The sequence below is a fragment of the Nomascus leucogenys genome, chromosome 5, assembly GCF_006542625.1.
Source record: "Nomascus leucogenys isolate Asia chromosome 5, Asia_NLE_v1, whole genome shotgun sequence".
NCBI classification, from domain to species: Eukaryota; Metazoa; Chordata; class Mammalia; order Primates; family Hylobatidae; genus Nomascus; species Nomascus leucogenys.
In genome coordinates this window covers 32,767,132-32,792,363 of record NC_044385.1, presented here as the reverse complement: position 1 = coordinate 32,792,363, position 25,232 = coordinate 32,767,132, and the positions used below count along the sequence as shown (strand labels likewise).

At 44.4% G+C, this 25,232-nt stretch overlaps 1 protein-coding gene across 1 annotated transcript in view; it reads right to left on the bottom strand.

Moving 5' to 3' along the window:
* PTPN14 (protein tyrosine phosphatase non-receptor type 14) overlaps positions 1-25,232 on the bottom strand; it is a 205,272-nt gene that overhangs the window by 13,678 nt on the left and 166,362 nt on the right. Inside the window, exons 13-18 of the mRNA XM_030812879.1 lie at positions 22,763-24,240; positions 17,395-17,538; positions 15,040-15,258; positions 10,007-10,135; positions 6,747-6,981; positions 2,114-2,277 (exon numbers count right to left, since the gene is read on the bottom strand). Coding sequence (XP_030668739.1) covers positions 2,114-2,277; positions 6,747-6,981; positions 10,007-10,135; positions 15,040-15,258; positions 17,395-17,538; positions 22,763-24,240 — 2,369 coding nt within the window. The remainder of the gene's footprint in view (positions 1-2,113; positions 2,278-6,746; positions 6,982-10,006; positions 10,136-15,039; positions 15,259-17,394; positions 17,539-22,762; positions 24,241-25,232) is intronic.

The following is a 25,232-nucleotide window of genomic DNA, read 5'->3' as shown; positions in this document are numbered from 1 at the left end:
TTGGGCACTGAGGAAATCCGCTATGTTTGGACACACCATAGAGCATTTAACCACCCTGAGCCTTCACCAAGTCCACAGGAGGCCACACTGGCCGAATCCCTCACTCCAAACTGTTCCGGATTTGATATGCCTTGTCTGTGTTCTGCCAGACCAATAACATCTGGTGTTCAGTGAGCCCCCATGTCATTGTCTCACTGAGGCTCAGCCTTTGATGGGTCTCCAAAGAGCTCAGAACAGAATAGTCTTTCATGTCAGACAAGACAGAATGGCTTCTTGAGTTGAAAGGGGAAGTGGGGAGCGGAGCACAGGGAGTGGGGAAAGAAGTGGAGTGGCCAGGCTCACGCCTGTAATCCCATTAACTCAGGAGACCGAGGTGGAAGGACTACTTGAGCCCAGGACTTTGAGACCAGCCTGGGCAACATAGCAAAACCCTGTCTCAAAAAAAAGAAAAAAAAAAAGAAAAGAAACAAGGGGGGAATTTGGTGACAAAAGTGATATGAAGAGAAGGAAAGGACAATTAGGTGGGGGAGGTGATGATGAGGCCCTCAAGCCATGCACACACTGATTCTACCTCATCTTATTTTGTCTTCCTAGCAATGGATGGATTGAGACTCAGTGGCAGGTTACTCATTGTTCTAGAGATTTCTAGAGACCTCTAGTAGTGACAGGAATAGAGAGGCAAATAATAAAAAAATCCTATGTGGGACAAAATGGTAAAACCTCAGAGGGCAGTGACATTTCTGTTATGTAGTTTCAACTGATTCCATGATGAGCATTTCGCTCAAGCTTTGTTTTATGTTTTTCTAACATTAGGCTACAGTTGGGATTGCCCCTTTTCCAATTTTTAGCAGCACAAACATTCATTCCCATGGACAGCCTAGAAGATTCTCAAAATTATCTTTTCATAGGCAGAGAGTTTAATGTCTAAGCTTAGCATTTGTTGTTTTCCTGGATGATTCAATATGACAAACTTCATGTAGCAATATTTAATCTGATTTTCCAACAATTCATGCTATTGAATAAATAGGTATATTATCATATAAATTCCTCCACAGAGTTGCAACAAATCATTCTGTAATTTTAAAACTACCAAACCACAAGTTTCCTTTAATTTTTCAAGCCATATAGTTTGAAAACTGAGTAAGAACCAAATCTTATTCAGAGTTTGGAGGCACAGTGAAGACAGGAAATAACTCTGGACCCAGACACAGAAGACCTTGCTTCTGGCTTCAGTACCACAGTGTAAGAGCCACATGGCACTAGACAATGTAATTATTTCCGTGCCTCAGTTTCCTCTTCTGTGAAATAGGAAGAGTGACATGTTCATGGCTCCTCTACTTGGCTGATATGGCAGGCAAAAGCCCCTTAAAACTTCTAGTGTCCCACATAGCTAGAAGGTAGAACTATTCCTTAGCTTTTGACTGCTGTTTGTCTCACCTACACAAAATCGAAAGTCTCTCAGTGTAACTCCCTAATCCTAAAGCAGCAAAGGAATGCCACGTACCTTGTGTGCACAGGCTCAGCAGCACCCCACTTCTGCAGGGAGAAGGGGTAGGGTGACCCGCTGATGCAAAGACGGGGATGTTTGCATGCTCAAAGTATCTACTCTGCTCCGCTACACCACACAACAACCAGACTAGACAAGCAAACAACCCCCCAAACCTCACTCTGAAGAATGAAAAACATTTTCCAAGTAGACACATTTTCGCCTAGGATTTAGGCCAGAACACATCCTAGAAATGTAAGACGCATCGAAACTCTATGGGGTCAAATAACTCACCATGGAAAATTACCCACAATAAAACCAGGCTATCTACAAAATGCCTAAGACTTCTGGAAGTAGATGCCGACTAAGATCACATTTTCTAAGTGTTTTCTATTGCACACCCTCATTTCTCCTCCTTTATCTAGGTATCTACACGGAGCAGTGGGAGGGCAAAAAGATAAGGAGGGCTGTAAATGTCAGTCAAACTAGGAACCAGGAGCCTGGAAAACTCTGGTCGGGAGAGAGGAAATTAACCACTGAAAATGCAAGGGCGCAGGCAAAGGTTTGGCCAGGGTGTAGACTTGTCCCCAAGGTGGAGTATCCGGAGAGAAGCCCAAAATGACTCACTTCGTTATGCTCCAAGCAGTAGATCATCAGCTCAGAAAGAATGAGCACGCCGGTCCTTCCCACCCCAGCACTACAGTGGACCACGATGGGCGGGTGCCGGTTCTTGGTACCTTCCAGCATGCTGTTGGTATGGCGACGGACCGACTGGATCTCCTCCAAGTAGGCTGCAGGACAAAATGCAAATTCTGTCACCAAAGTCCTCCATGGCTTCGCATATAAGTTGGGGAGGGGGGAGCGGAAGAGAACTGATGGTGAATGTGTGTGTGTGTGTGTGTTTTTTTTAAGTGACAATAATTTACAGTTCTTACAAGACACTAATTATTTGGCTGGTACCCAACGTACAGTCCTGGATCCAGAAAGGACCAGCTGGGAGTCAATTAGTTCATGGGAGAATTTGTTCTTTAAATTAAATAGTTCTTTTTTAAAAATTAAATTCTGTTTTCCCCTCTGCAAATCCCTAAGTCCCTCAAGCAGATGATTCTAGACATTACTTACAGCAATTCCTGCTATTAACAGACTGGGATCAGAACAACTGCTAAGTCCCCTTGAAATGCCCGCCTGTCAGAGCCAATTTCTGGTGGGGAGAGAGCATCCATCTGCCCCTTCTTCCTTCCCCTCACTGATGAGTGAATGTCAACTGAGGCTTGACTTCATTTTTGGATTTTAAAGTAGACTTCGGGGAGTCTGCTTTTCAGCATAAATTCCACGGGGCTATATGAGTAGCCCAAGATGAACCCCCTTTCTGGAGGCAACATGTGTGTGAGGTGGAGGGGGTCATGATACCCCCCATGCCTTCTAGCATCTGCTTGGCTCAGCAGGGCTGTGCAGGGAGGGGTGTGTTCATGACTCCAACTGGACAACAGAAAAATCACAAGATTCCAAGCCTTAATGACTTTTTTCACAACCATGACAAAAGAGAAAAGTATAGAAATGTAATCCTCAGACACTCCAAAAACCCCCAAAATTTAATTAATAATTTAGATTTTGTAGTAGCTCAGGACAGAAACAGGTTTAAAGGTTCTTGATACTCAGTGAACCTCATCCTAAGGCAAAAGTGTAAACCAGACTATAGGAGAAATGTTTACATTGTTGAAGAGAAAAAAGTAGGTTTGAACCATTCAAATAATTTCAAAGCACCTGTTTACAGACATATATAAATAATCCATAATTTCCTTTATAAACTTATCTAATTACAAAATAATCTGAAGTGGTTTACCAAAAAAGCAAACTATTATTATCACTACTACTACTACTACTATGATGATGATGACTAGTAGTAGTTATTAGTACTAGTCATAGCAGTACTACTAGTAGTAGTAATGTACAATGAGATACGATAAAACAAAAAAGAAAGAATGGCCGGGCACGGTGGCTCATGCCTGTAATCCCAGCACTTTAGGAGGCTGAGGCGGGTGGATCACCTGAGGTCAGGAGTTCAAGACCAGCCTGACCAAGATGATGAAACCCTGTCTCTACTAAAAATACAAAAATCAGTCGCACGTGGTGGCATGAGCCTGTAATCCCAGTTAGTAATTCCAGCTACTCGGGAGGCTGAGACAGGAGAATTGCTTAAAACTGGGAGGCGGAGGTTGCAGTGAGCCAAGATCCTACCATTGCACCCCAGCCTGGGCAACGAGAGCAAAACTCCATCTCAATTAAAAAAAGAAGAAAAGGAGATGTCGTGAGATGAATAGAGGGAATAGTTACTATTAGGTACCAATACAAGCTAGATACTGTGTGTGGAATCTTCTTTACAATTTTTCTGCGAGGGGGAAAAGACGGCAACTGAGTATTCTATCTGACCAAAGGCAATATTTACATACAAGAGACAAAGCTTTACTTGAGCTAAATTTAAGAAGAAAAATAAAAGGAATGTTGGGTAATACAGTAGATCCCACTTTCAAATAGAGCTTTTCATGTAATGGAGAGAAGGTGGATTCAAAGGATGTTTCCTCTGTCAGTCATATTAATAAAGTTCCTTATGCTGTAACTCAATAAAGACTTCTGGAGAGCAGTAAACAATTTGGCTCAGATACTCTGCATCCAGGTAATCCAATTTAAACATGGGCAAAAATCTTTTACAACCTAGGAGAAATACATTCAACATTTCTAATGCCCTGCACAGAATACGTGTATTGACTTTCCTAAAAGTATAATACATACATTTACATTCTTTAAAAATACTATGTATTTTTTGGTAATTTAGACAAGATTTCCTTAATTGGTTCTGATTTAGAAGACTATACTTTAAAGTGCCTTATAAGCTCACTCTTTCATCAGAACTATTGGCCAATCAACAAACTGATCTATTTATATTATTTCCCTCTTCTGCTTCTTGGAGAAAATTTTAATAAGTCAATTAGCATGTGATAGGCTGAAAGAAATACAATGAGCACCGTTAGGAGGAAGGGAAGTTCTACAAAGGTCACTGCCCTTATTTCAAGCTACAGATAACAAGCCATTTGACTTTAGGCAAATCACGAGTCCTCTCTGGATCTTACTCTAGATTCTCTGACTCCAGTTATCCTTCTACTCTCTGCTTTCAGTGCCAAAATCCTCAAGTACCATCGTCACTTTCATGGAAATGAAATGCTTGTATTGCTGGATAAGTACACATCAGAATATTTATTGGAACTTGTAAATCAGTATTTTTAGGTCTTGAGAACCTGTTCTCTCCCTCTCTCATTCCCTTTTCTCCCATTCTAAATGAATACCAAAATAAAATCAAGGTTTTGACATTATCCAACATCCGGATCATGGTCCCTCCGTGGTAGTCACAGGTCTTCCACTAGCTGGAGAGTCAACAACAGAGCAGGCACAAGGCTACAGGGAGCATCTGGGGCTCCTTTCCAGTTGGGTGAGTAAGGAATGGGGTTTCCCGACAAGCACAGGACAGTTAGGCAAGCATGTGGAAAGAGGGAGAGCTCCAGCCACCACTGAAAAGCAGAAGAGGGTATCAGATCTCATCTTTGGACGATGATGATTAGCCTGTCTTTCCCATTAGGCTCTGAGTACCTTGAAAGCGAAGACTGAACTCAGTGTCATCTCTGCACTCTCAGAGCCCAATCCAGTGCCTGGCATGTAGTGGGTACATGCCCAATTTTGGGCCTTTCAAATAAAAATATTGCACATAATCTGGTGAATTAGTTTCTAATATAACCACATTCTAAAAACACACATACACAGAAATTAATGAATTTGCCATTGAGCAAATTTCAGTTTTAAAAACTACAAGAGGGTTTCAATACTTCTTAGTGTCTTCATAAAAATATGAGAAAGTATGAGAAAGTACTGAGATTTATGACTATAGGAAAATATAGGGCTTGTGAGATGCAAACCTTCATGAAAAAATTTTTTAATGTTATTCATTTATTTTTATTTATTTATTTATTTATTTATTTTTTAGATGGAGTTTTGCTCTTGTTGCCCAGGCTAGAGTGCAATGATGCAATCTCGGTTCACTGCAACCTCCACCTCCCAGGTTCAAGCAATTTTCCTGCCTCAGCCTCCCCAGTAGCTGGGATTACAGAGATGCGCCACCACACCTGGCTAATTTTGTATTTTTAGTAGAGATGGGGTTTCACCATGTTGGTCATGCTGGTCTCCTCACCTCGGGTGATCTGCCAACCTCAGCCTCCCAAAGTGCTGGGATTATAGGTGTGAGCCACCATGCCTGGCCTATTTTTAAATTTTATTTCTCCTTTTTTTTAAATGTGCTAAAGCGGACACAACATAAAATTTACCAGTTTAACCATTTTTAAGTACACAGTTCAGTGGCATTAAGCATATTCATAGTTGTGCAACCATCACCATCATCCATGTCCAGTACTTTTTCACTGTCCCAAACAGAAATGTTGCACCCATCAAATGGTAATTCCTGGCTGGGCACGGTGGCTCGCACCTGTAATCCCTGCAATTTGGGAGGCTGACATGGGCAGATCACTTGAGGCCAGGAGTTCAAGACTAGCCTGGATACATGGTGAAACCCTATCTCTACTAAAAATACAAACATTAGCTAGACGTGGTGGCTGTGCCTGTAGTCCCAGCTACTTGGGAGGCTGAGGCAGCAGAATTGCTTGAACCTGAGAGGCGGAGGTTGCAGTGAGCTGAGATCGTGCCACTGCACTCCAGCCTGGGTGAAAGAGTGAGACTTCACCTCAAAAAAAAAAAATTGTAATTTCCCAATCCTCCTTTGCCCCAGCCCCTGGTAACCTCTCACCTACTTTCTATCTCTGACCTTGCCTATTCTAGGTACCTCATATAAGTGGAATCACACAGTTTTTGTCCTTTTGTGACTGGATTATTTCCACTCAGCATCATTCCTCAAGGTTCATCCTTGTTGTAACATGTGTCAGAATAGTTACTGATTAAATGAGTAGCTAAAGGTCTGAATCAAGGTAGAGCCAATATGTTGATCACAGTCTTAGCTTACGTGCATGAAAGGTAAACAGAATAAGTGACATGTATTATTACACTCTGTTCTACATAAGAAAGGAATAAATATTTCAATATTATAGTACTTTTGCCATTTAAGAAAAAGCATCCTGTTTTTCCATTTCATCTCCAACGGATGGATTATTGACACAGATCGTAAAAGTCAGTCAGGTAGCAGACTGGGAAGAAAAACACTTACATAAAAATCCTTGGACATCCTCTGGACAGCCGTGATCTGGCCAGTCAGTATATTGTAAATGCCACACTGTCCTTTCTTGCCCAGACAAAAGGTGCTTGACCTTCAAGCCCGTGGTTGCATAGCAAACAGAATCTGTTCGAAACTTCGTGGTGACCTTGAACTTGCCATAGGTGGCTGAGCTGTGCTTGGAACCCAGTTTGGGCCAGTATCGGTGGCTTTTGGTTCGTCCACCCTCCTAAATCACATATAAAAGCAAAATTGGAAATAGGTCAAGGGAAGCTCTCATCCTTTTAATCCTAAGGTATGAAGACAGAAGAAAATGCAAATAGCTTCTAAATCTCTAGTTCAGTAGCACTCTGCAGTGTCTACCACAGGGTAGATCCTATACATGCTAGTTAAGACCAATAACACAATTTACAATGACAGTTACATCAATGGAAAATTTAAAAGATTCACAACCGAGGTGCAGTAGAATGTTAGAGAGAAGTGCAAGTGCAAAGTCTAGAAGCAGGAACAAGCTTGGTGCATTCAAGAAACAAAGGTCGGCCAGGTGAGGTGGCTCATGCCTGTAATCCCAGCACTTTGGGAGGCCGAGTCGCGCAGATCAGAAGGTCAGGAGATCGAGACCATCCTGGCTAACACGGTGAAATCCCATCTCTACTAAAAATACAAAAAAATTAGCCAGGCGCGGTGGCGGGCGCCTCTAGTCCCAGCTGCTGGGGAGGCTGAGGCAGGAGAATGGCGTGAACCTGGAAGGCGGAGCTTGCAGTGAGCCAAGATCGCGCCACTGCACCCCAGCCTGGGCGACAGAGCAAGATTCCATGTCAAAAAAATAAAAATAAAAATAAAAATAAAGAAATGAAGGTCTTCGGGGTGGCTGGAGTGTGACATGTGAGGGGGCAGGCAGTTGGAGAGGAGACTGGAAAGGCCTCACAGTCCATGGTGGAAAGTTTGGATTTCACCCCATGGGCACGGGAAGTCATTCAAAGGTTTTAAACAAGGCGGGAAGGGGTTCCGACAATCGCTGTAGGTCACGCTACTCCTTTCGGATGTTCAGCGCAGAGCTCTTTCTGTTACAGCACACTGACTGCTGATGCTGTCTTTATCTAGTGTTGATCTCACATTTGTTTCAGCCTGACCAATGCGTTTTAGTTCAGTCTACAACTAGAACTGAGAACAGCTGGTTACATCACCATTCTTTCTCCCTTGATTTTATAATCTTTTCTGAGAATATGTACTCTCAACCATTTACACAAGGTCTACGTTTCAGCTTTGCACAGTTTTAAAATCCCTGGAGAAGGGGCGGAGTGCGGAGGAGGTGGTAGCTGAGGAGATTCAGGGCAAGGAGTAGGTGGTGAGAGAGAAGGAGCACTGAACACATAGAGCTGCAGTGGTGACAGGCTCTGGGAACCCCGATGGCTGTTTAGAGGAACATTAGCGTTCCTCTTGTAAAGCCCACTTGTAAAGCAACGCATCTTTGCGGAATATATAAATTACCTTGCCTGGCTTCATTTGGTTTAATTGAGTCTCCTTCAGTTGGAAGCATACCTTCCTCTTTTATTTACCAATCCTGTGAAAGCAGATTTATCTCGAATTTACATTTCTGCTCAGTGTCTAAATCAGTTATGGACTTTAAAAGACTATAAGTCCCCAGCGGTCCCACAGATTACTAGATGCTACTTTGTCTTGGCAAGGCTGGCCTCTTGTCACTCTGGTCTCACCTCCAATGCCACTTCCTCAGAGGGTCCTTGGCCACCCCCCTGATCTAAAGTAGCCCCCAGTTACTCTCTTTCTTAATCCTTTTTCAATTTTTAAAAATTTTCTCCCTCGAATTTATGCTTCTATTAAGAAGGTTTTTACTTCCAGCCTTCCAGCAAATGTGCAACATGATACAGAGCCTGGACCTCAGGGTTGCACATCGTGAAGCCATCGTTTAGTAGGAGTCCCCTAGTGTGAATGACAGTTTTGCAGCTGAAACCCACACAAAGAGGAGGAGGGATGAGGCAGGAGGACCTGTACTCACCCAGGCCCACTCTGGACTGTAGTTTTCCATTTCTGCCACGGCACTTACTGCTACCTGCACTGATTTTATTTGTTCACTTTTGAATGTCCCTCCCGCTAGGACATAAGCTCTATGGGGACAAGGATGGTGCCTGTCTCGTTTACCATGTACTCCTGAAATTAGCACAGATGGTACGCTGTATTTAGGTGAATGAATGCCTTGCAATGGTGTGATCTGATAAGGTGATAAATCTATTCTAGAAGCTTTAAGGAGGATTCATTCTCTTTGTGGGAAGGTCAAACAGGTCAGCCCAGGGAAGTACAACTGGCTTTAAAGAGCCTGATGTCCCTTTCATTATTTTCTTCTAATGGACTGTGCTGAAAAGCAAATGCTCAACACAGTCAATGAAGGAAAATATGACTTTTTCCTCCCCGATTTTCTTTGTTCCTGACGCCTTTAACATAGCTAGGAAAGGCCACTGCAATACCATGGATATTGGTAAACACACATGAAACTAGTCCCTTGAATGATTTCAAAACATAAACTGGAATTTAATGAAAGAAATAAAAGAAGGTGGTTAAAGAAATTTTGAGAATGTGACAAGAGAAGAAACACAACACTTCTCCCCGCAAAGACAGCAAGCTGAACACCGACTGGACTGACTGGCAGTGTAGGCTGGTTTTTTATAACATCACATAGAGTTCTCTAGTTACAGCAGAAAAACTATGTTTGGCTTGGCAAAAGAAGAAACAGATATTTTTTCTTCCCCCAAAGAACAGAGGCCTCTCCAGGAACAACAGCTTCTGGTCTCTTTTCAGCTGATAAGCATGATGGCATGTGGAACTGGGTGCCTGGAGTTGGGCATCTATGTCGATTTGCCCAGAGCAGCCTGAGACTCCCAAATTCCAGTGGAAAGATCACTGTTTTCGTTTGGCACAGAAAGTCAGAGGGTTGAACGAAAGTCTGTCATTTTTGGTTTTCTGTTGTTTTATTTTCAGTTTAGTGCATTACAATCCAAGGAAAAGAGTTAAAAGCCAGATGAAAATGGGAGGAGGAAAAGCTACAACAATCAATTATCTCTAGGGGAAAAAATGTCTATCTGGAAGTAAGAAAACAGACGTATACCAAAGAGAAAAGCATGTGCAGAGAAACAGCACTGCAGGAAGAAGGACAGGGTAGTAAAGTTGACAGCACAAAGCCCATCTCTGGCCACCCTTTCCCCTGGGGAAAAGGACGTGGAGTAGGCCATTCCCCTTACCTCCTCTGCAGTGACCATGGCAATCACATTCACTCCCTGCTCCCACACCATCTGCCAGAAGTCGTGGCACGTGTGTGGCAGGGGCCCCTGGGTGGCTATGTAGTGCCATTCTGCCCCGCCAACCACCACCTAAAAACCAAGAAAAGTATCAGTAAATAAACCCCAAGTCCGGACAACATTACCTGCTGATCACCTGTCCATCTGTATCCACCTTAAAACCTTGGATATATTTTTGGGGCCAAATGAATTAGTTCAATTAACAAAAACCCTGAGACTACAGAGGCTAGTGTAGTGACACATTCTCACATGAAAATACTTTTTGCCACTCAAGCCTATTAAAATATTTACCCAATCCTGGTTTTTGAGACTGAGTCTCGCTCTGTTGCCCAGGCGGGAGTGCAGTGGCACAATCTTGGCTCACTGCAACCTCCGCCTCCTGGGTTCAAGTAATTCTCCCATCTCAGACTCCCAAGGAGCTGGGATTACAGGCACTTGCCATCATGCCCGGCTAATTTTTGTATTTTTGTAGAGATGGGGTTTCACCATGTTGCCAGGCTGGTCTTGAACTCTTGACTTCAAATCTGCCCATCTCAGCCTCCCAAAATGCTGGGATTACAGGCCTGAGCCACCAGGCTTGGCCTTTACCTGATCTTTGTTTGCAACTCACAGTATATGCAAACTAGTGCCTATTAAAAACCATACACATACACACACACACACGTATATATGCATATATATGAACATGTATAACTTAGGATTGACTTGTTACAGAAATAATAGTTAATGCTTACTATGTGCAGTGTACTCTGACACTTTCCATTCTTTTCTCTTCTCTAGCCTATTTCATTAAAACACATACATACACACATACACACACACCTGGTCATGACCCCTAAACTGATTTCGCATTCTACCACTGTGTTGTAATCCAGTTTGAAAAACAGTGCTTCATGGCATCCAATTAAACAATTAAAAAAAAAAAAAAAAACGACCATGGAACAACATCCATTTTGGAGCACTGTCTTTCTCCTGTGGATCTGAGATGAGGTGCATCATAAACCTCTGCTGTCAACTGCTGCTCTGTGGTGCCATGCACGGCAGAGATGCTACGAATGCGCTTGTCAACAGCATATAATATTTTATCAATAACTTCACCTTGGTAGTACCACAGCATCCAACTGAACTACAGTCATTACATGACTTTGGATAATAAAATTATTACCCCTGCAGTTCAGGGTGATCGGGGAAGATAATTCTACAGCTATAAATACTAGCTGCAGAGAACCATAAATAAGAAGTTGTACCCAAAGTGTTAAAGGTCATGCTGTCAAGGTGAAATGGTGGCCTTTGGAGGAATTCTTTCTGTTCTCCCTTCCAGCTCTGTGCCTTGATATTGCAAAGTCAGGTCCCTTCTACATCTGTGCAATGCAGATCTCAGGAGAGTTCAAAAAGCAATGAAGTAATCATTGTTTGAAACTTTTTTCCCTCATTTATTTGATAAAACTGTATGTTAACTTGGTTCAAACAAAAACAATGTAAGTTATTGTCTCATTACACAAGACATGTTTAGGTCAAAGCTGGCAAGAAAAATCCATTTTCCAAATACCGGTGGGAGATAACATTCATATATTTGCTGGCTAGGAGTTTGTTTTATCCGTGGAATTGCGATTTTAAACATTAGCCTCTCTGGCACCCAACGTATAGGAAACATAAATACTTCCAGAGAATGCTGCTGCTGCCTGGGGCCTTTCAGTACATTCCAAGTATTGACAGGAGGGTATTAAAAACTGCATTAAAAACACAACAAACAGTGCTGCTGAGGTAGATTTCACAGATGTGATTCCACCTCTGGAGCAAATAAATTTCTGTTCTGTGTTAACGGCTGCTTGGAACCCAGGCGGGAAAACATTGGCAAAATATACACCTCTATTCCAAAACACAGGGGCAAGTTGTTGCAAGCTCCATGGGTCTATTAAATGCACCCATGTCTAACCCGGATCCACAGGATGAAATGTGGGCCACAGAGAATACCAAGGAAGGGAATGCTTCTCGGTTAACAATGCCCGATGGGCACAGTTTATACAAAGTGACAGCTTTTTTCAGAGAGCAGATGGAAAATAGTGGAAGAGATCTGGCCAAAAGAAGAAGATAATATAATATTGCTATGTAAGATTTTCATAGACACTCTATCAAGAAGCAGCTGTGTGATCTGCATCTTTGTTTGAATACATTACTTTGGTCATTGTTTCATAATCTAAACCAAGCCCATGAAACCCACCACTGACAGTTTATTTAAGAGTTTCCTAGAGTTCATTTTTTACTTCTCACTCTCAAAAATCCAAGTTAAAACTAGTAATATGATCTATGATAGTTACTCTTTTATATTTCTTTTGACAGTACTTTCTAATTATTAAAAACTATGGTTATCTGTGTATATTAATAAAAATAGTATATACCCAACCATACTATACTTTTCCCATTCTGTATCAAAACTAGTTATAATTGATACACAAACTAGATATCTAACTAGCCTTTTACAGCCTCAAAAAAACCTGCTATTAATTCTGCTACAGTTGAAAAGTCCAATGAAGAAAGCAAATAATTCTAGACAAGGCCGAAAACAGGTTTCTAAGGCTATTGATCACAGTGGACTATTAATTGAACCTTGTGTTATTTAACAACATCCTATAACAATGACTTTAACATTAATAGATGAACAAATCTCCCACTTCAGAGGTCAGAGCAAATGGTGACATTCTAAATAAGTGTCCTCTGTTAACAAGGCCTCTGAGGAAGGTAAGCTATTTAAAAAACATTTAACTACAGGTACACGTGTATCCATAAGTCAAAGTTTTAACTGCAGAAGTGCTAAACTATGTAATACTGACATATAAAGGTCTGAAGTATTTGAAATAACAAATTTAGTAACACAAATTCATTGACTAATGTGGCAAATCTTTCAAGATTCAATATTAACCACACTTTTATAGTGTAGGTGAAAATTACTCCACTCTTCTAAATATCATGCAATAATAGTGTGTCCGGAATTGGTGGGTTCTTGGTCTCACTGACTTTAAGAATGAAGCCGCGGACCCTCGTGGTGAGTGTTACAGCTCTTAAGGTGGCGCGTCTGGAGTTGTTCGTTCCTCCTGATGTTCGGATGTGTTGGCAGTTTCTTCCTTCTGGTGGGTTCGTGGTCTCGCTGGCTCAGGAGTGAAGCTGCAGACCTTCGTGGTGAGTGTTACAGCTCTTAAGGTGGCGCGTCTGGAGTTGTTCGTTCCTCCTGATGTTCGGATGCGTTCGGAGTTTCTTCCTTCTGGTGGGTTCGTGGTCTCGCTGGCTCAGGAGTGAAGCTGCAGACCTTCGCGGTGAGTGTTACAGCTCTTAAGGCGGCGCGTCTGGAGTTGTGCGTTCCTCCCGGTCGGCTTGTGGTCTCGCTGGCTTCAGGAGTGAAGCTGCAGACCTTCGCGGTGAGTGTTACAGCTCATAAAAGCAGCATGGACCCAAAGACTGAGCAGTAGCAAGATTTATTGCAAACGGCAAAAGAACAAAGCTTCCACAGTGTAGAAAGGGACCCGAGCGGGTTGCCACTGCTGGCTCGGGCAGCCTGCTTTTATTCTCTTATCTGGCCCCACCCACATCCTGCTGATTGGTAGAGCCGAGTGGTCTGTTTTGACAGGGTGCTGATTGGTGCGTTTAGCATCCCTGAGCTAGACATAAAAGTCCTCCACGTCCCCATCAGATCAGTTAGATACAGAGTATAGACACAAAGGTTCTCCAAGGCCCCACCAGGGCAGCCAGACACAGAGTGTCGATTGGTGCATCCAACAAACCTCGAGCCAGACACAGGGTGCTGACTGGTGTGCTCACAATCCCTGAGCTAGACACAAAGGTTCTCCACATCTCTACCAGACTCAGGAGCCCAGCTGGCTTCACCCAGTGGATCCCGCACTGGGGCTGCAGGTGGAGCTGCCCGCCAATCCCGCGCCGTGCGCTCGCACTCCTCAGCCCTTGGGTGGTCAATGGGACTGGGTGCTGTGGAGCAGGGGGTGGCACTCGTTGGGGAGGCTCGGGCCGCACAGGAGCCCATGGAGGGGGTGGGAGGCTCAGGCATGGCGGGCTACAGGTCCCGAGCCCTGCCCCGCGGGAAGGCAGCTAAGGTCTGGCGAGAAATCGAGCACAGTGCCGGTGGGTCGGCACTGCTGGGGGACCCAGTACACCCTCTGCAGCCGCTGGCCCGGGTGCTAAGTTCCTCATTGCCCGGGGCCGGCAGGGCCGGCTGGCTGCTCTGAGTGAGGGGCCAGCCAAGCCCACGCCCACCCGGAACTCCAGCTGGCCTGCAAGCGCCGTGCGCAGCCCCGGTTCCCGCTCGCGCCTCTCCCTCCACACCTCCCTGCAAGCTGAGGGAGCCGGCTCCCGCCTTGGCCAGCCCAGAAAGGGGCTCCCACAGTGCAGCGGTGGGCTGAAGGGCTCCTCAAGTGCGGCCAAAGTGGGAGCCCAGGCAGAGGAGGCACCGAGAGCAAGCGAGGGCTGTGAGGACTGCCAGCACACTGTCACCTCTCAATAGGGCCTGCGCTTTTATAAATTGCATAACCTGCGGTATTATAAGGGAGAAACAATAGTTTCTATTGTTATTGAACATACACTTTAATGTCAGTAATGTAATACCTGTAACTTCCAAAGTTTCCATCACCTGCTAATTACAAACTGAAAAGGATAATCTTCAGTTTTTCCTGTGAGTATAGAGAGTTATAGCCCACAGAGAGAAGGAAAAGTTAAAGCCTCTGTAATGAGCAAGCTTCAGAAATCGCTGACCTGAGGTTCTTCCTGAGGCTACTAGACTTCCTTCTCTCTGCAGTGATAGACATGCCCTTCCACTTGACTAAGAAAAGCACAGGAGTTCAAAAACAATCCCTGAGGGTCTGGGGACAAGCCAAAAGGTACAGTTGCAGCCCACACATTTTCTTCTCCCCGCATTTTTACCTTTAACCCAGCCATCTTTAACAAACCTTCTAACAGGCTTGCCTTCTTACCTTGATGTGGGAGGCGTTAATGTATCCTGTGTTATTTTCTTTGGTTGGTATCAGCTCTACTCGATTCTCCTCATAGGGGACAACTTCACGGATTCGGCTGCGCTCGGCGTTTTCTGGCAGAGCTGCTGTGCTGAAAATACCATTCGCCTTTTTCTTTGGAATTTGCTCATATTCTGTGAACACCATTCCCTCTTCTAGTTTCTTCTTCAGGGTTCTGAACTGCAACAGAAATTGATCTTCAGCTCTCTAAATTATCTGATCCAAAAACTCAATGCAACAACCAAATTTCTTTAAATATTTAGCGATTGTGTTAATAGGAGATTTCAACTTGTACAATCAATACTTGGTTTGTCTCATTATCAACCATATTGATATTTTCCCTTGTCTAATAACCATTTTCTTTCTTATTCATATTATAAGTAGAACAAATCTGCAAGAACTAGCAAGAGTTGAAATTCAAAAATCAATATTTTTGCTATTAACAACTCTGTTTAAAGTCCTAATGATAGCTGGGCGCGGTGGCTCAAGCCTGTAATCCCAGCACTTTGGGAGGCCGAGGTGGGCAGATCACGAGGTCAGGAGATCGAGACCATCCTGGCTAACACGGTGAAACCCCGTCTCTACTAAAAATACAAAAAATTAGCCGGACGTGTTGGCGGGCGCCTGTAGTCCCAGCTACTCGGGAGGCTGAGGCAGGAGAATGGCGTGAACCCGGGAGGCGGAGCTTGCAGTGAGCTGAGATCGCACCACTGCACCCCAGCCTGGGGGACAGAGCAAGACTCCGTCTCAAAAATAAAATAAAATAAAATAAAGTCCTAATGATAAAGAGACTGTTAATCTTAATTATCCAAACATCCTTTTCTCCACCTATATAGCTGTTTTTAAGATGATACTGGTCCACAGTTCCATAGCTCTGAGGACTAAATCTCTCTCTTTTTTCCTCCTCCCTGGCCAAACTACTAATTACAATAACATGGTATTAATTGGGTTAAATGATTCCTCTGAAGTCCCTTCTGGCTTTAAAAACATTCTAATTCTGGATACATACTAGCAGAAATCGAACACCCTGGTGTTATTAGTACTCTATTACATTTATACAACCTGTTTCTTAACCTTCTGACAGCAATTTCGGGAACTAAGGATACATTTTTCTTCACTTCTGAAACACTACCATGCAGCTGCTTTCTGCTTTTCAAAACCCATGTTCTCACAATGCATTATCCAGACAATTATAAATCAGCCTCATTTTATGGTCATAAGAGGGGACAGCATTTTTTTTTTTTTTTTTTTGAGACAGAGTCTCGCTCGCTCTGTTGCCCAGGCTGGAGTGTAGTGGCGCAATCTCGGCTCACTGCAAGCTCCGCCTCCCGGGTTCATGCCATTCTCCTGCCTCAGCCTCTCCGAGTAGCTGGGACTACAGGCACCCGCCACCACGCCCGGCTAATTTTTTTGTATTTTTAGTAGAGACGGGGTTTCACCGTGGTCTCGATCTCCTGACCTCGTGATCTGCCTGCCTCGGCCTCCCAAAGTGCTGGGATTACAAGCGTGAGCCACCGTGCCCAGCCGGGACAGCATTTTTAAAGAACTCCATAAATGCTTGGATACGAGGTCATGTCTTTTGCAGGAAACATGGATGGAGCTGGAGGCTATTATCCTTAGCAAACTAACGCAGAAACAGAAAACCAAATACTGTATGTTCTCACTTATAAGTGGGAGCTAAATGATAAGAATTTATGAACACAAAGAAGGAAACAACAGACACTGGGGCCTACTTGAGGGTGGAGGGTGGAAGGAGGGAGAGGAACAGAAATGATAACCATGGGGTACTGGGCTTAATACCTGGGTGATGAAATAATACGTACAACAAACCCCTGTGACATGTGTTTACCTATGTAATAAACCTTCACATGTGCCCCCAAAACTAAAAGTTTAAAAAAATTAAAAATAAAAATAAATGCTTGGATAAAATAATCACTTCCTAAGAAGTGGCAATTGCTCACAAAAATCATAGAAATTCAGAGCTACCGCAAGTGTTTAACTTGTGCATTTTACAAAACAGGAAGTGGGCCCAAAGAAATTGAGTGACTTGACCAAGTCATACAGTATGTTAGGGGCTGATGGTTTTAGTCAACCAATGATCCGCCAACCGGACAAAGCAGGAAGACCGGAACAGAGAAACATGAGATACTGGAAGGGACTGATTTAATGCAACACGGTTATACCTGATTTCCTAATCTCAGATTGAAGAAAGAATACATCACACAAATCTCAGTGCTGGCATATTCAGGCAAGGAGGGTGTTTTGGGATCCTAAGACTACAGAGAATGAATCACATTTGACAAGCCTGCCACTTACCCTCTCGTCCATGGGAACCCGGGTGGCATCAACTCGATTATCTTCCCGCCCTGAGACTCGAGCCACCGAGAGCCCGTTCAACGCTGCCAACATCAGCGGCCTCTTCTGTGCCTCCAGGCCTGCCATCTTCTGCTTCTCTAGATTCTTGCGGCAAGAAAAGGCATGTGCTCATTGTTTATAATACTAGTAGAATGTTGGAATGTGTTTTAATCTCCTCAAATCTGTAACTCCCCAGCCAAGGAATGCAGACAATCACCATCAGTAGGGCAAATTCAAACACAGCCTTCCCACTATTCCCACTGGGCCCCTGGAAGCCAGTTCCTACAGGACTCCTGAGCTTTTATTCTTAATTAACTCCTTAGCTAGATAGACCAATAAGTAAGAAAAAAGACTCCCTACAAATACACCCTGCCATAGGGCAAAACAAAACACAAAACAAAAACAAAATAGGGTACATGCGATACACTTTAGAAAGATAAGGATGACAGGACAAGGAAAAGAGAAACAGGATTATATGAATCATCTAATCCAATCACAGTGACAGACCTTTTGCACAGATGGAATGGAGCAAAACTTGTAAAACAGTTTGTTGTTGTTGATTGAGAGATCCACACCCGTAAACTGTAGAGAAAAATCTTCCTAAGTTTCCATCCTGAGGGGCTAATGCTGAGGATGTTAATTCTATAATTAATCTCTGGTCCTTGGAATACCTAAGGGTGGTGTCATCCCCAGAATTGAGAGCTGATGTGGTTTAGCGAACTCACTAACACCAAAGCCTGGCTGGGGTCATCTAAGATGATCCACAGGCATTACCCTTCAGGCTTCAACCAGAGGGCCCACAATAACAGAGACTGTGCCTCCCAACACAGATGGTGGGACATCACTGCATGCCACTGAGCTATGGGGGAACATGGACTCCGGAACTGAGCAGACCACTTAGGGAAAGGTTTTGATGTTTACACCTGGTCCTGGTTTGTGGCTTTTTGATTTCCATCCTCTCTGCCCTCACTTCTAAATTGAAATTGGACTGGGCAGGGCTGGTTTTTAGCCTCCTGCTGTGCTTCCTCAGGTCCTTGAAACTGACCGAGTATGAAAAAGCTCTCTTTATGCTCACTTCAAGCAAGCCACGAAGGGCCTTTCCTAAAATTAAGTGTGTCTTGGAAGTTAAGGGAAGAACACAGGCATTCCTCATAGAAGCAGATGAGTTTTGCAGGGTTTAGGATTTTGATTCACACTGAAGGGCAACCAATTTGCAGATTCATTTGACTGCCACAGATGAAGAGCCATTGAATCCTTGGTTTCTTTTCAAGCCTTGAGAGACTTTTTTCCTTATTCTATGATGTATAAATTCACTCCCCAGGAAGAGGTCTTGACGGAGCCATCCCACAGGGTTATGAATTATTCTAATTGCGGGTGGGAGGACTGCATGACGCCCTTCCATGTGTCTCCACAATGTCACCTACAATCAGAATGAAGCCTGTGTGAGTGACACTGACAACAGGATGCCTGTCCTGGTTGCAGCCGACTCATCAGACAAACCAAGGGAGTATCTCAGAGGAGGTTACTGGGAGAAAGTGAGAAAAGCACTGTGAAAGGAAAATATCTTGGGCTCCAAATCACTAAGCTGAAAGGAAAAGTCAAGCTGGGAACTGCTTGGGCAAACCTGCCTCCCATTCTATTCAAAGTCACCCCTCTGCTCACTGAGATAAATGCATATCTGATTGCCTCCTTTGGAGAGGCTAATCAGAAACAACAGAATGCAACCATTTGCCTCTCACCTACCTGTGACGTGGAAGCCCCCTCCCTACTTCAAGTCTTCCTGCCTTTGCTTCAAGTTGTCCCACCTTTCCAGACAGAACCAATATTGACTGATGTCTCACGTCTCCCTAAAATGTATAAAACCAAGCCATGCCCTGACCACCTTGGGCACATGTCATCAGGACCTCCTGAGGCTGTGTCACAGGTGTGTACCCTCAACCTTGGCAGAATAAACTTTCTACATTAACTGAGATCTGCCTCAGATTTTCTGGGTTTACAGTACCCAAGGACTTACCACCAAAAGATCTAATATTCTTACAAATGGCCCTGGTCTCTTAATTCTTGGGAACCCCCTGGGGGAAGATTCTGGATTAAAATTTTTAGGTCTTTGTTTGCTTGCTGCTAGTTTTGGGGAGAAAGAGTTCTTCTTTTTTTATTTCTGTCACCTCTTTCACTTGGGAATCTGTTTCCACTGCTCTCCAAAGTTTTGAGAAGGCAATAGTTCTGGAAAATGGGTCCTGAGCTCCTCTCAGCAGTCCTGCTTTCTTTCCACCTGCACTGTAAGGCGACCCTAACTGGGTCTAAGACAAAAAGTAATTAACTTTTCTTTCTTGGGAAAGGATTATTACTCAGTGATAAATCAAAGTATGTCTCTTTGATCCTTCTCACTCACCCTATCAGCTTGCTACCAGAGATAAAAAAAAATAATAATAATAATTCACAAGCTCTGATCTGTGATCAGAGGGCCTTTTCTTCTCAGTGCATCAACTTCTGGCTAGGGGACTACAAGCAGGGAAGTATCTTCAAGGAAGCAGCAGGAGCCAGAATGAGGAGCTACAAAAGCGGCTGAACCATCCATCAAATAGACAAGCAGCTCCAAGAGAGCTGGCCAGAGGGCAAATTCTCACCATACCTGCACACCCCGCCAGCCCCTGAGTTTTCTTTTGCTAAAAGTTTCTCATTGTGTTCTGATCAAGAGGGCCCTTAGAACGGCCATCACCTCTCATGAATTCCCATCAAGCTGGCAAAAGCTGCCCATAGTGAGAAGACCAGAGAAGTATCTGACCTGTGGGAATGCTGCTTAGGCTATGGGGTGAGTTTTTGCATTAAAAACAAAACAGATGGAGACTCATCTTGGGCTCAAAGCCACTGGCATTGTCACCACCTTGCCTGGCCTCCTGGCTCAGTGAAGAAGCTCCTAATCCACCTCTAAGGTCTGCTGGTGTCCTTGAGCTCCTGAGTGTAGCAGATTTGGGGAAAAAAGAAATCAACAGGGAAAATGAAGTAGAAAATGGGGTAATTATTTTCTTGAACTAAAGGTTAATGGCTAAAATTTGCTAGTCATTATTACCCACATGAATGGAATGGAAAAGCATCTGGAGAAAAAATAATAGTGAAAATCTCCTTGTTCCTTTGTGATAATGCAAGGAGCTCTAAGGAGGAGACCCGTGCCAAGATTTTGGCTACAGGCTATTTGTTTAATATGAGTAACAAGAGAAGAGGATGAATACAACCAAAATGAGGTTATAGGACCATGTGGACATCATTAAGTATCAAGTTGGCAGGGGAAATAGCTAAATTAAATGCTTAGACTGATAGGTTCTTGATGCTAACGTTGCTTTTAAGTGGTCTGGAAGAAGTATTGAAAAATCATTTTCCACCAATAAATTGCTTTCTTCCATGCTGGGAAAGCTCTCTCCCAATAGCACCCACCCACACATTTCTTCCATTCCAAGCCAAAGGTTTTCTTTGCTAGAGGCAAAGGTACACCTTGCACAATTTCCTTCTAGGTTTGCAAAAAGTCATGTCTGTATAAAAATCTCTTAGCACTACTCTAGTGGGGCTGGCCAGAACTGTGACGTTGAGAATGTTCTTAAGGTTTTCCAAAAGTAACAAGGTTGCTACAGATTCAATTTCCGACCCCGGGAACTTGGCTTCCTTAAATCTTTGGGGCTTGATTGTTCTTTTCGGGTTGAATCCCAGTGATGGGTTAGGAAGACCTGGAAATGAAGGTGGCCTAATGGAATCCATCAAAGCAAATTTTAAGTTACAACTGTTTCGGAGTTCCTAAAATTAGGCTTGGCTACCTTATGGTGCAGCCATGGTGAATGAAGAGAAGTCAATCTGGCTTTGATTAGTTCTAGTTAATAGGTTTTTTTTTTTAAGAAGTGAAAATGTTCATGGCAAGCAGCAATGGAGATTTTCTTTGTTTTTCTGAGACGAGGTCTTTCTCTGTCATCCAGGCTGGAGTGCAGTGGCGCCATCTCGGCTCACAGCAACCTCCGCCTCGTGGGTTCAAGTGATTCTCCTGCCTCCCTCCTGAGTAACTGGGATTACAGGTGCACGCCACCATACCCAGCTAATTTTTGTATTTTTAGTAGAGATGGGGTTTCACCATGTTGGTCAGGCTGGTCTTGAACTCCTGACCTGGTGATCTGCCCGCCTCGGCCTCCCAAAGTGCTGGGATTACAGGCGTGAGCCATAGCGCCCGGCCGAGATTTTTTAAAGTAGCTATAATCCAGGCATTTTCTCATTAGTAAGAACAGATTCACTTCGTTGTTCTACATGCACCTGCGTAGTCCTGTTCTGACAACTTAACTGTCTCCCCAAATTGTACAATATTTTTTTTTAAAGCGATGAGGTCTAGTCCTGTCATCCAGGCTGGAGTGCAGTGGCAAAATCATAGGTCACTAAAGCCTTGAATTCCTGGGCTCAAGCGATCCTGCCACCTCAGCCTCCTGATTAGCTAGGACTACAGGCTCCTGCCATCATGTGTGGCTGGTTCTTTTTTTTTTAATTATTTTATTTTAGAAATGAGATCTCATTATACTGCCCAGGCTGGCTTCATACTCCTGGCTTCAAGTGATCTTCCTACCTCAGCCTCCCAAGTAGCTGGGACACCTGGTGGGCGTCCCCCACCATACCTGGCTCTGTACATATTATGAAGAAGAGCTATTCATGTCTAATACTAGGATGGATCTTCAAGTGGTAATATGTATGTATATACATGTATGTGTGTATTCACATATGTGTGTGAATTTTTGATAGAATAAGTTCAATGGAGAATTATTTATCCAATTACTGAGTTATATATCCAATTACTATAATTTTCTTGAATCTGTGTGAAACATCTATTGAAAGAAAATCTGAATATAAAGCTAGACATATCATAGTCCAGACAATATTGGTGAGTCTTGACTTATGGATCTATACAGAAGGCGGTATAGGGATGTTGCTCTTTAATTTCTAACTGGATGTGGGAGACAGCTTTCCTTCAAGAAAACAAAACACTAAAAGACACAGCAAGGTGAGCTTCCCCAATACCAGCTTACCCAATTGGAAGTCGAGCCTTGAATAAACAGCAAAATGCTGGCTGAGGCACTGGCCTCAATAACGTACCAAGTACACCTGTTAGAAGCCACAAATGAGAATGGAAGATTTATCTGAAAGGGCAAAAACTCAACATTTTGTGTAATAAAGTACTACCTTTTAAATGCTCAATGATTCCTTAAAAACCTACCACGTTCCCTGCATAAGCCCTGCCCCTTGCTCAGTGCCTGAAGCATGTGCTTTCACACTGGAAAATGCCCCGGGAGAGGAGGACACTCACCCTGATCATCATCTCTCTCTCTATAATGCTGTCCTCCAGGGAAAACATTTCAGACACAGGTCTCTCCTTCACGGGCTCTTTTTTGACCCGCTCCTTCACACTAGTCAGGTCGGGTTCCGAGATGGATGGGCCAAGAGAGGCCCCGTTGACAGCTGGCGGGTCGGTCCGAGACACGCTGATGGCCTTGGCCGGCCCATGCCTCAGCACCCTGGCTCTGGCCATGGCGGAAGGAAGGCTGGCTTGGTCCTGCCTCAGAGCCCCATTGCTCACACTCTTCCTTGGGCCGGGGTACTCAGGCGGGGGCTTGTTGGGGATGCGGGCCAGGGCCGCCTGCAGCTGGGCACTGTACTCCATCTTCTCCCGGAGCATGGGGATCTGGGGCACCGATTCTGGAGCCTCCTCCTCCTCCTCCTCGCTCTCGCTGCTGTGGATCAGCATGGTGGCATCAGAGAAGGTCTTCTTGTGGTGATACTGAGGGAGCTGGGGGACCTCGTGGCTGCCTGACCCCTCCTCGGGCGGTCCCTGCTCCCGGAGCGTGTTGCGGCGAGCCATGGGGAGGTGGAGAGACTTGAGCGTCATGGCCTCCATGCCCCGCACCATGCTGTTCATCACCTCCAGGCTGTGGCGCTTGTTCACCGTGCCGTGGTGCTTGGTGGCCGTGAGGGGCTCGCTCACCTCCTGGAGAGACTGATGAACCACCGGAGAGCTGTCCTCTTGGAAGGTCTTCACCGAAAGCTGCACCTTACGGGTCACCAGGTCCGGGCTGCTGCCGCTGACATACTTGTGGCGGTGGCTGGCCAGGTCTGGGGTGCTGGTGGCAGGTCGTGGCCGTGGGTAGGGGGGCGGTGGCCTGAAGAGATAGTTCTTAAGCATGTGGGCCGTGCTGTAGTTATGGCTGCCCTGCAGCTGCATGTTGGCCAGCTCTGGGGTGCTCACTGTGTGCGAGATGGCGCTTGCCCCCGGCTTGCTTGGTACCACATTATTCTTTGGGTTCCTCTGGTCAGATGGACTGACAAGTTTGTTGCTGTAGACCCCCTGTGGCCCATAAGGGACAGTGTAGGGGTGCCTCTCCCGCATCTCCGGTTGGCTGTACACCAGATCCTCTGGCTGGTTGTAGGCATGGGTGTTGATGATGTTAAGGTTTCTCAGAGACTGGCTCTGGCTGTCTGTATGCAGGATCCCCCTCTTCATCTGGCGCATGACTGTCTCATAATCTGGGGTTGGCCTGTACGAGGGCACGATGATCGCGCTGTGCCGGTGGCTCGGGATGTAGTCGGCCCGCATGATGTCACTCCCAGGGATACTGAGGTTGGAGGATACAGGGGAGGCCTGGATGAAACTTTGCGAGCAGTTGAGGGAGTTGACGCTGTGAACGCTACACACGCTGCCATTGGTGACAGTGCCATTTAAATAATTTAAGTCCAGGCTGTTGTGAGAGTTGCAATACAAGGCTTCTTCATTCCCATGAAAAATGCTGTCTACAAGAAGTCAAACAAAGGCACGTGAACCTCCAAGCCATCCTGCCACAACAAAGTACATCCTCACACTCATGAGGTGACTTCTAATTTAAATAAGTCATAAAAAGTGAAATCCCATGGTCTCCACCCACATGTTCCATAGAATAACCGATACTATCTTGGATGAAATGCCAACATACAGAAAGAACACCTTAAGACATACTGAAAAGAAAAAGGGAACCTATTGGAAGAAGGCATGCACACATTTGGAGTAAGTGTTGCTTGAGGAAGTTTTCAATTTTGCCATAAGCTTTGAAATCAGGCACCAACAACGGCCCTCCAGTTGGGGAGACCTGTCCTCTTGTGCAGGGCTCGGCAATAGGACTGAATATTTAGACAAGACAGTCAAGAACTTTAAATAGGGCAATAGATTTCAATTACTAAGTACTCAGAGCTGCTCTTCCTGACGGCAATGGAAAAAGCCCCTTCACCCAGGGGACTGCTGGGCATTCTAAAGACACAAAACAAATGATGTAGCCAGGGTGTCAGCACAGCTAGTTCATCCTGAGCAGCAATAAAGGGCAAAATTAGAATCAAGAGTTCTTTTTGGTAATTCCCCAAATCCCCTCTAGATCTGGTTTCATCACTTAGGTCAATTCGAGTAAAAATTAATTATAGTTTAAAGAGGTACCTAAAGAGAGAAAAAGTAGATTTCTAAAATCAGGCCCATTCTAGGTGTCTGGTGTTCTTTCACACACACACCCCAAGGAAGGCAACCTCTTGCCTTTCTGTGGCCAAAATATATTCATTTTTACACTACAGATTTAAACATGAGCAAAACAGAGAAACAAAATCAGAGAAGGTGAAAAACAGAAAAGGTGACTGAAGACATTCAACTGTCTGAAGAGGAGGAATGTGGAAAGAGATCTGATCAGACAAGACAGGCACAAAAAACAGGGGGAACACAGAGACAAATGTGCCGCAATTTATCCGCCTCCCATAGGGTTTGGCGC